Source organism: Chenopodium album, chromosome 4 (assembly GCF_948465745.1).
Source record: "Chenopodium album chromosome 4, dcCheAlbu1.1, whole genome shotgun sequence".
NCBI classification, from domain to species: Eukaryota; Viridiplantae; Streptophyta; class Magnoliopsida; order Caryophyllales; family Amaranthaceae; genus Chenopodium; species Chenopodium album.
In genome coordinates this window covers 3,605,690-3,617,120 of record NC_137837.1, presented here as the reverse complement: position 1 = coordinate 3,617,120, position 11,431 = coordinate 3,605,690, and the positions used below count along the sequence as shown (strand labels likewise).

Here is an 11,431-nt window from a genome sequence, read left to right as displayed (position 1 = left end):
ACTAAAGCATAAAATGTCGCTTTTAATTAGGCAATGAAAAATTTTAGATTCGTTGCTATTTAGCAACATTTTAAAAATCTGTTGCCAAACTTAGTTGCTAAAAAACTTTTATTTTTGTAGTGCTTGTGCCGTTATTATTGTTGTTGTTGTTGTTGTTGTTATTGTTGTTGTTGTTGTTGTTGTTGTTGTTGTTGTTGTTGTTGTTATTAGAAAGATTAAAAAGATCCTAAATAAAATGGATGAGTATGTAGAAACTTAAAAGAAATCATCTTTAAAAGGAAAATCAAGGTTTGTTCATTTAACCAAGCTCGATTTAAACTTTACTAAAGCACGCACTTAAACATGAAATGTAAACATTAGAGTACCAATAATTTTATGACTAAGGGCCTGTTCTGATTTACTGAAAACTATTGAACTGAAATGGACTGAACTGAATAGAGTTGAAATAAATTGTTTATGTGAGAAGGAAATTAGGAACTTACCTAAATTAAGCTAAACTAAACTGAACAAAACAGACCCTAAGTGACTTTTCGATTTTCTCTAGGGTTCTCCTTTGAAAGGCTTTTTCCTAGCTTCCATTGCTAGTTTTTTTTTTTTTTTTTTTTTTTTTTTTTTTTTTTTTTTAAATTTTTTTTTTTTTAAGGTTTTCTTAATTCTTCTAGCCTTTTTTTTCATGCTCTTTCATCTATTCTCTTCTTGGTCTCAATTTGTGAATCGTGTAAGGGCTTCCATTAGTGTTTTTTACTAGTGGTAAGCCAAACATTAGGGTAAGCCCTGAATTTTTTTTTTACTTGCTTTCAATAAAAAGATCATATCCTTGATATGGTGGTTATTATGGTGTGTTTAATATCTTTGTTTATCCATCTTACTATGATTGAAGATCTAGGAATTCATAATCTTTGTAAATATTTGGAGGACTACATAAGTGTTTTCACCCCAACTATGCATAAGTGAATTTCAAGTTGAATTAGTGCTAACTCATTCTGATGAAGCTTTTTTATTAAGACAATTGTTAATCAAATAAATATGCAATGTAATTAATTCTAAGATGCTATGTACTTGTGTTGGAATTTTAGATTTCTTTGGGTTTGTTTGTAAGTGCCATTTGGCTGTATTTTATTAACGAAATACTTTTTCTTCCCGTAAAAAAACTTGTACGGAGTAACGTGAAGTCGTGAATGAAAACATGCTTGAGAAAAATCGAACACTACTAATTACTCAGCTTAGATTGAACAAACTACTACTTGACTCAACTCGCATTATTTATAGCCCTATCACACATATTTACTAAAGACAACACAATCAATACAAACTCTATAGTCTATACCGTGGTGGATTTGACTTAGTAGTAGAGATTGATAGTTTGTTTTTTGCCCGATACCATAAACCATAATCAAAACTTGACCTAGAATCATGAACTACCAAAACCAACCATAGCCCAATACTCCAATTGACAACTCTAAGAGTGCAAGTATTATTTTTTTTTTCTTGATTTTGTTGTTTTTTTTTAAAAAAAATTCTTGTTTGTTTTTAAGAGAACTACTGTGGCCTGTGGGTGTATTTCTTCCTAAGTTCCTAGCTCTTCCCCATTTTCCCGTTTTCTGGGACTCCAAATCACTCTTAAATCCTCCAATTTAATCTCTCCCAGAAATCAATTGCATAATCTTACACTTTGTCCCCAATTATCATCACAAAATTCCCAATTTCTCCTCAAATTTCCTGGGATTTCATCAATACCCTGAATCCTCTCTCTTCTTTTTAGGGTTCAATTGATTTGCTAGTTAATCTGTATTCTAACCTGTTATTTCCATACCCTATTCCAAATTTCAGCTACTCAAAACATAAATTTCCCCCCTTTCAATCGAAATCTAATCCAATTGTATTGAGTTTCCCTTAAAATTGCTTAAAAACCCTTTTCTTTAATACACCCAATTATATTGGATTTGATAAAAAATGCTGTCTACATCGAGCTCATATATGTTTCCTTTACCTTCATATAATGTGTATACTCGTTCTACTATATTTTCTGGTACTATTGTTTCCAATATATCCAATTCTTGGGGTTTTAAGCAGAGGAAAATCATCTGTTCTTGTATGACACCTTCAAGAAATGTGAACGAGGGTTTTTCCCCTTTTAAATTGAGTGTAAGTGCTTTTATTTTGATGCAAGTTATTGATTTTGTAGTTAGCTATCATTATGTCAATTGTGTTTTGGATTAATGATCGTATATATGTAATCATGGTTGTGATTTGATGTCTTTGTCTTTTTACATTTGTCTTTCAGTCCTATTTGCAATTACATGGTAGTTGCAAAGGGCAATGATGTAGACGAGATTTGATCCAAGGTCTCGGTCACTTTATCGGATAGGCTAGTAATCTAAATTTGCAATTACATTGTGTATCCCTTTATTTCTGTTCTGTAGTTAAGAATTCCCTCTCAATCTTTGTTTTTTATACTTTTCTTGTTTTTGCTTGTTAGTTACTTTGATAACATTGGTTTAATTGTTTTTGCATTTAAGTATTTATTTACTTCAGTTTCCAGTAAAGAATTTTTTGATTCTTTTTGTGCTTTTTTTTTTGCTGGGTTGTAAACTTGGTTGTGTATGCTCTTTTCTTGGTATTAGGATTCTTCTGATATGAAGATTATTAACTCAATTGATGAACCCGAGGATGATTCGGATGTGCTTATCGAGTGTAGAGATGTGTACAAGTCATTTGGAGAAAAACACATTCTAAGAGGTGTAAGCTTCAAGGTGCAAATTCAATTTCTCCATATTCTTTTCGTGTGGGGGAAGAGTGTACTACTTTTTGATTCCATTCCTAAAAATGTTTCTTGATCATTACAACTGCTTGTAGATCAGACCCGGGGAAGCAGTTGGAATAATTGGACCTTCTGGTACTGGAAAATCCACCATATTAAAAATTATTGCTGGACTTCTTGCTCCAGACAAGGTAAACAATCTTGCTGGGATCCTTTTGTACTTGCTTACTAGCCTTATAAATTTAACTCAAAAAATTTGTGTGAGTACTGACGTACTGTGATAAACAGGGTGAGGTCTATATTCGAGGGAAAAAGAGAGAAGGATTGATCAGTGATGAGGAGGTCTCAATATCTGGCCTTCGTATTGGCTTGGTAATTGTACATTATCATTAATTACGAAGTATTATTCATTGGATGTTTCAAAAAAAAAAAAAGAAAGTATTATTCATTGGAGCAGCTGTATAATGCATATGGATGCTCATTTTTGTACTGCTTGATTGACAGGTCTTTCAAAGTGCTGCATTATTTGACTCTTTAAGCGTGCGTGAAAATGTTGGTTTCCTTTTGTAAGAGGCTCCTCTCCTCATCAGTTATTTCTTTTGAGAATTTCTTATGGGTTTGATACAATTGCTTACCCACTTTTTACATTTACCCACCGTGAATTAGATATGAAAATTCTAGTATGCCGGATGATAAAATTTCTGAGCTGGTAACTGAAACTTTAGCCGCAGTAGGACTGAAGGTATGTATTAACAATACAAATAGTAATCTCCTTTTTCAAGAGTCTTTATGGCCATGACAAGCTTGTTCATGTCACTAATTGCTAGTTGGGTGAGGTGATTCTGAGATATACCGAAAAATATTGCTTATGTGCAGGATGTTGAGGATCGGTTACCTTCTGAGTTATCGGGAGGGATGAAAAAACGAGTTGCCTTGGCTCGTTCTATCATATGTGATGTCACAAAAGAAACTGTAGAACCTGAGGTATGTATAATACCCTATGAGTAAACCTTTCACAGGTCCCAATATAATTGGAAGCATGCCATTTAATATCATACTGCTATACTGAATTATATAACATTATCAGTAATGTCTATCACTAATAAGTTCATTAATAGTTCTTGAATTTTTTCCGTATTCTTATGGCTGTAAAATCCTATGAATGTACTTGATGTGATATGATGTTTTAGAATTATCCTGTCTTTATGTTTTTCTAGGTTTCTTCTTTTTTTTTTTTCTTTTTTTTTTTTAAAAAAAAAATTCTTTATGACCATCCAAGATAGAACTGCCCAAATACTGAGAATACTGTTGCGATGGGGCCATAGATTCACTATAGTTCTATTAATCCCTTTGCGGTTTGCAATACAATGGAATTCTCAGGACTGTTTGTCAGAACTGGTTTTATTATTTTTAGTATATTGCTGAAAATTTTTATATTGCCCACTTAGCTTGCCCTCTTACAGGCTAATGAACCCGAACTCTTTTCTTCTCTATTCAGTCTCTTTGATACAATACACCCATCTACATATGGTTTCTCTTCTGTCTCAAGCTCAAAATTTCAGGAAGGATTTAGTATAGTCTGCTGTAAGAAGGATTAATTAGGAAAACGGAAGTATAAAAGAGGCTTATGTTGAGATGGAGGTGTGAGAACACCTTAAAGTTGGAATGTAGGACATTGAGAATAAGATTGGGTAGAATTGATTTTGTTGGTTTGGGCATGTAAGTTGGACCAAAATATGCGCCGGTAAGGAAAATAGAGATTTGGTATCATGGGAATCTTGAAAGAAGTTGTGGGAGATAAAAAAATGAGTTGGATGTAGGAGTTAGGAATGATATGAAGAAATTAGCCTTACATGAGCTTATATCAGAACCTGGAGGAAGAGGATCTTTGTTGATGACTACAAGTAATAAATTCTTGGTTTATGTAGCCATCCGGCCTAACCTCATCATTGGGATTCAGGTTCTGATATTGTTGTTGCTTGTTTAGTATAGTCTGCTCTGCTGGGACATGGCTTAGAAGTTGAAACGTTACCCAGCTGTTACCTACAACTGTTGGTTAAGTTTCCTTATAAATTTCTTGAAATTGTTTTAAAACTCACATGCTCTTCTCCCTATTTGTATGTGCTGCTTTTTTAATGTTCTATTTACCTACTTGTACCATTGTACGTGCTCATTTGTCAACACTATCAAATGTCAAGCCTTGGGTTGTGCTGATCCAGTGGCTCCCATCCCTTATTCACTTCATGTTAAGCATCCTTAGTACTTGATGTCATGTCTGTGTCTTATATACTTATTAATAATAATAATGTATATGCATGTATGGATATAGGAGCTTTACATGCTTCTTTTTACACATTTTTTTGTCCTGATTTTCGAGTTTTTAGTACATGGTAATAATAAGCTGTATCTGCCTTTATGTGCTACATTTTAGGATTATGAGCCTGTTTTGTGTATGCACAACCTAGATTTTAGCAAAAATGCTTCTATGTGATGGGATTTCACACCAGGTAGTTTGTTTATGTTGACCAGCTTTGTTTGCCAAGCATGCAATGTCAATTCTAGTATTATATATTTTCTTCTTTTTCATCACTTAAAGTCAGTTGTATTAGCGCGAATAGAAAATTGCCATTTCTTTGGCTAAGTGGTTGCTTTGTCTCTTTTTTTGGGGCAGGTGCTTTTGTATGATGAACCAACAGCTGGACTTGATCCAATTGCATCAACTGTTGTTGAAGACCTGATCCGTTCTGTTCATATTAAAGGTGAAGATGCTGTTGGATTGGCTGGAAAGGCTGCATCATATATAGTTGTAACTCACCAACATAGTACTATCCAAAGAGCAGTTGATAGGTAAATGTCTTTTTCAATCAAATATAATGCATGTGATTAGAGTTTCAATTCATCGTATCTCTGATAATCTTTATTGATCCAGGCTGATTTTCTTATACGAGGGGAAAATTGTTTGGGAAGGACTGACACATGAATTTACTTCCTCAACTAGCCCCATTGTTCAGCAGGTATTTACCATGGCTATAGTTTGAAATTTATAGTATTTCAGTGTCTTACTCATCTACTGCAATTGAGATGAGTAAGAATGATAACTACTACGAAGCAAAGTATTTGCAATGGCAAGTTCATGTGTCAGCTAGATTGTACATTGCTTAAATAATACATTAATTTTGTTGCTGCTTGTCCAGTTTGCATCAGGGAGTTTGGAAGGACCGATCAAATATTAGCAAAGGCTTTTTGGAAAACACAAGTTTGTTACAAGGGATGTCAAATCATAAAAAAAGGGTGTTGTCTGTTAGAGAAGATGCTGCCATTGTGTGATGGGTCTGTATAAGATGGGGTGCTCTACAAATAGAACAGTGCAAGGTAACCTGAATTCTTGGAAATGAGAATGGACTGAAGATTGCTTGAAGTCTCGCTCCTATTTTTAAAGATGCTACCTTTACACAGCTTTGGTCATCAACATGAAGGATTGGAATCAAAGTCAAGAATAATGTAGTTTCTTGTTCCTTTGGGTAGCCACGCTTGCAATCAAGTCATATGTGCCTGTTCCTGTGATCTGCATATATTACTGGTCACACAATCTCATTCTTTTGTCAATTTGAATGTTAATTTTTGGGCTATTTAGGGGGGTGGGTGGCATTGTAGGGAAGCATTAGGCTTGTAGTCTAGGAAGTAGGAACTGATTTAGCTTCCTTGAGTTACCTACTTACCTTAGCCCCTGATGTCTTGAATCTCAGCAATTAAGCCTCGTAATAATTCAGTAATCTTCAGAATGTATGCAATTTTGCAAAAGCTCAAAGAGTGTAAATTTACAGGTTTATCAGTCATGAGATACAAGTAATGCTCCTTTTGTCCCTCGACATGCCACATTTCTGTTTTAAGTTGTCCTGAACTAAGTTTACTTTCTGGATTTGGTAAGTCAATTTCCAATGTTCTTCAAAAAAAAAAAAAAAAAAAAAAAAGTTAATTTCCAATGTTACCTTCAATTTACGCTTTACTAGAAGTTCGGTAACAAATTTTTTTATTAAACTTCTTTATAAACCTAATCAAATGTAGCATATACTGCAATGGTGCATATTAACTAGAGGGAATACCATTGTCCATTTGTCTCATCATCCAGTATACACAAAGAGACTTTCAAACATGGTAATTCAAGTTGAAGTTAAAGTTAGCTTAAAGCTATAACTGTATCAATAAAGACATGACTTGCTTTCCTCCCTGGAGGACAAATCAAAGTCATATGAGACCAAACAGATATACAAAAGTTTTGTTCTCTGTACAATGCACCTAAACTTTTGACCTAAGAATATAGTTTCTTGATCGGGGCCAACAAAAGAGAGCGATCAGGGTTGCATAAAAGGTTACAGCAGCAGTTACACAAAAAATCCACACTGATATTGGCCCTTCCTCCATATCATCCCTGAACTTGTCTCCAGGAAGTGCAGGAATTCGTGGAGGTTGGCACTTTCCAGCAGATACCTCAATGCATAAAGCTGGATTTCCAGTAAATGCTTCGGGAAATCTCCAGTAACCCTGCTTCCTTGAAATAAATCCAGAGAGAGAATTGTAGGAAAAATTCAGCGATATTAGCTCTTGAAGGCTTGAAATATTGGCCAAAAGAGGGCCAGAAAGATAATTGTGAGACAGATCAATAGCCCTTAAATTCCACATCTTCTCTAAATCCACAGGAATCTGACCCACCAGAAGATTGTAGGACAAATTAAGATAATCCAAACCATGTAAAGTGAATAGACTCTCAGGTATCTCCCCATTCAGCTGATTATCTGACAAGTCAATTCCCACAGGTGAAAATAGACCATAAGCAAAACTCAGCTCATTTCGATCCATTACCATAACAGAAATTTGGATGATCTTACTTTTAACTGATACCAAACTCCCCTCAGTATTCATGCCACTCATAGCTGCATTGTTAAAACTCTTGCTGACGTTGAATGTACCATCAGGTATAAAGCCAGAAAATCTGTTCCCTGAAAGATCGATTGTTCTGATGAACGGGAATGTAAAGAGCCAATTAGGAAGAGTACCTTCAAACTTGTTTTGAGCAAGTGACAAAAACTTGAGATTCAACCATTTGTTCATTGCATCATTTAGAGGTCCAGAGAGACTGTTAGAGCTGAAATCCACTACTTCCAATGACCTGCATCCGGCTAAGGTTTGGGGTATTTGACCAGAGATCTTGTTGCTGCTAATATCTAGAATCTTCAAACTATTTAGTGCATCAAGCTCTGGTTGAATTTCACCAGAAAGACCGTTGTTGCTGAGTATCAATGCAAGAAGCTGGAAGCACCCGACAATGTTCAAAGGAATGGATCCTGTTAGAGAGTTGTATGAGAGGTCGATGACTTGGAGATACGTCAAATTCCCAATGCTCCCAGGAATAACCCCATTAAGTGAATTGTGAGAGAGAAACAATGCCTGTAGACTTTTCAACTCCGTGATTTTCAGAGGAATGTTACCAGAAAATTGGTTGTGTGACAGGTCAAGAACAAGAAGCCCCGACTTGTCTGTTGTCTCAGCAATTTTGCTAGGAAGAGGACCTGACAACTGATTGTGACTCAAGTCCAAAGCAAGAAGCTTATCCGAGAACACCAACATTGGCGAAATCCCATACTGCAACCCATTGTTGGACAGATTGAGCTGCCTCAAAGCTCGAAGTGAAGACATACAAGAAGGAATCCTTCCAACCAAAGAATTGTTTGCCAAGTTCAGTATGCTAAGTGATTGCACACAAGCATTAAAACAAGGCAATGTACCCAAAATACGATTAGAAGCTAGATTGAGGACCTCCAAAGATTGATGAAACCCATCAAGCTTCCCTGACAAACCATTCTCCGAAAGGTCCAAGTACTTGAGAGACTCCAACCGGAACAGACTTTCCGGTATCTCCCCTCCAAACGAATTCGACCCCAAATCAAGTCTTTCAAGAAACCTCGAAAAATTACCAACCCACATTGGCAATTTCCCTCCCAAATACCTATTACCATTCAATGTAAGCTCCCTCAAATGCTTCAACCTCCTCAATGAATCAGGAATTAACCCTCTAAGACCATTATGACTAAAATCAACTACCCTTAAACTCAAAACACTTCCCAAACAAGGTGGAATCACAGAAGTAAAATTATTATGAGACAAAACAAGGGTTTGAAGAGAAAATAGGTTGCATATACTATGACTAATACTCCCAGACAAGTTCATAGAGCTTAATTCCATAGAAATGACCCGACCGGTCGGGTTTTCACAGGTAATGCCGGTCCAATTGGAGCAATTGGACCCGACCCATGGAGCCAAACCCGGGACCGGGTCAATAATTTTTGATTTGAACTCACTGAGTGTAGCTTTATCTTGTGGGTGAACATCAACAGCTGAAACTACACTAGGGTTTTCCAATATCAACAACATATACAACAAAAATGGCAAAAAAATCCTACTAAATTGGAAAAATCTGCAAAATTTTAAACCCTTTTTAGCTTCCATTAAAATGAACAACCTTGGAAGCTTAATGGGTCCCAAAAATTAAACAAAAAACCCAAAAAAAAAAAAAAAAAACAAAAAACTAACAACCCATTTATTATAATCTTCAAACAAAGATAAAGATAAGGTCTTTGAGACTAAAAATTGAAACCCATTTAAAATTCTTGGTAAAAATGAAGTGGGTTTTTTTTACCAGAAATAGGAAATGAGAAGAGAGAAAGAGAAGACCTGAAGAAGTAGCTGAACTGAGGTTGAAGCTGAAGCAGAGGAAGTGAAGAAAATGAAGCTCATGTGACGAGGAAGAGGAACAAACATTCTTCTTTGTTGTCTACTTTATTGAAATTGGCCATTTTCAACAACATAATTACTAAATTAGAGAGTATAATCAAATGTGTAACGGAAAATTAAGCTCAGTTTCCAAGAAAAGGAAAGTGTAAATTAATTAATGAGGGGGGAATTATGAGAAATTCTGGGCATTTATTAGTAGTGATTAATAAAGGGTAAAGGTAATATTTAATGAATAGTGAAATATTCTTTCTTTCGGCAGCTTTGGCAATTGGGAGGGTCCCTTTTGTCTTTGCTTTGTTCTCTGTAAATTGGTTTTAGAGACTCTGAGTTGAGTGAGGTGTGTGAGTTGTGAGCCCCTCATCGGATGTGAAAATAAAAGTTGTGTGTAAAGAGCATCTTTTGCTTTCTTTACCCTCTGCGTGATGTTCACGCAGCTCGGATATGGATACCGTAATCTTACGAGTTAGCGATCCTCACATTATAAAAATTGTGACTCTATTTGTACTCTATGTTATGAACTTATGATTGTGTATTTTTTATAATCAACCAAGCATTTTCTAAGTCCTAGTATTCATTGTACTAATAGCGTTACGGAGTACTAATATAGAGTAAACTTAATTATTTCTCCGAAATAATATAATTGTAAACAAAATTTATTGAAGAGTGCCTAATAACACAAAATGAGCTGTAGTATTCTAACGAGGATTTATGTAAAGTACTTTATTTCTCCTATAGAGAGGTAGAAAACATCTCAAAAGATTGAAATTTGTAATGACTAATGAGTAAGGGTCAGTTCAGTTCAGTTTAGCTCCAATTAGTTTAGTTCAGTTCAGTTTCTAATTTCCTTTTTTTCATAAACAATTCATTTGAGCCTAGTTAAATTCACTCTAGTTCAGTTCAGTTCAGTTCAGGCCCTAAGTAAGAATGAAGGATCAATTTGAAATAGTTTTGTGTTTATTTTAGTTTATAAAACATTACACTATTCTATTGTGTTTTTAGATCAACTATTATGAACTCTTTTTAGATTTTATAATTCATGTGAAGTATATTTTTAAATGGTTGATCAGAGAGGGTGATACACTCCTTAAGTGTGGCTGACAATTAGCATGAAAGTGCATTGTTCATGAACCAATTAGTTGGGGTAGTTATAGGAAACATACAGAGTTATTTATTTCAAAATTTTAATCAATCTGCCTAGGTCACTTCAATAGCTATATGTATCATCAAATTGATTTCATATGGGTTAAAAATAGGTTGATTACAAAATATAATGTACCATGATTATTTATGTATGAAGATCGATTTAGTTCTTAACTGAAATAGTAAATCGCTTAAATTTCATAATTTTATGCAAGGTATTAAGGAAACTAATGACAATGGAGAAAAATATAACATGGACTACAATTTAAGGGCCTGTTCCGATTGACTGAACTGAACTGAACTGAACTGAATTATTAATTAGTGATTTTTAACTACGGATTAGTGATCCTTGATTATTTATTGATTATTTATTACTATACATATGTGTATATACAAATGTACATATTAAAATATTTACGAAAAATATACTATATAATTATAATTATAAAATGTATGGAAAATATATTATAAAATGTATGGAAAATATATTAAAAACTTGAAACCTCTAAACATTTTAAACACATATACTATTTAATTTAAAAATAAAATAGTATTAGGACAAAAGAACACAAAACACTTACATGTATCTAACCCATTTAAACAAATTTTAAAAAAAATAATATTAAAAAAAAAAAAGAACCAACAAGAAAAGCTAAAATTTGTTACGGCCCAACACCCTAACCCACTCTCTTTTCCTTTAATTAATAACAAATCTTACAAATAAAGAATTAAAGATGCTCT

General features: G+C 34.3%; 1 protein-coding gene and 1 pseudogene across 1 annotated transcript; one reads left to right on the top strand and one right to left on the bottom strand.

Annotated features, from left to right (window-relative positions):
• The first annotated feature begins 1,552 nt into the window (after window positions 1-1,552).
• Window positions 1,553-6,630, top strand: LOC145628583 (protein TRIGALACTOSYLDIACYLGLYCEROL 3, chloroplastic-like). The gene is made up of 10 exons (XM_081680917.1): window positions 1,553-2,145; window positions 2,625-2,753; window positions 2,857-2,952; window positions 3,050-3,133; window positions 3,266-3,327; window positions 3,428-3,503; window positions 3,638-3,745; window positions 5,433-5,608; window positions 5,691-5,775; window positions 5,956-6,630. Exons 1-10 carry the CDS (start codon window positions 1,954-1,956, stop codon window positions 5,992-5,994), a joined length of 1,047 nt encoding a protein of 348 aa, XP_081537043.1. The 5' UTR covers window positions 1,553-1,953; the 3' UTR covers window positions 5,995-6,630.
• Window positions 6,631-6,892: 262 nt separating this feature from the next.
• LOC145628582 (receptor-like protein CLAVATA2 pseudogene) lies at window positions 6,893-9,877 on the bottom strand (annotated as a pseudogene).
• Window positions 9,878-11,431: the final 1,554 nt, after the last annotated feature.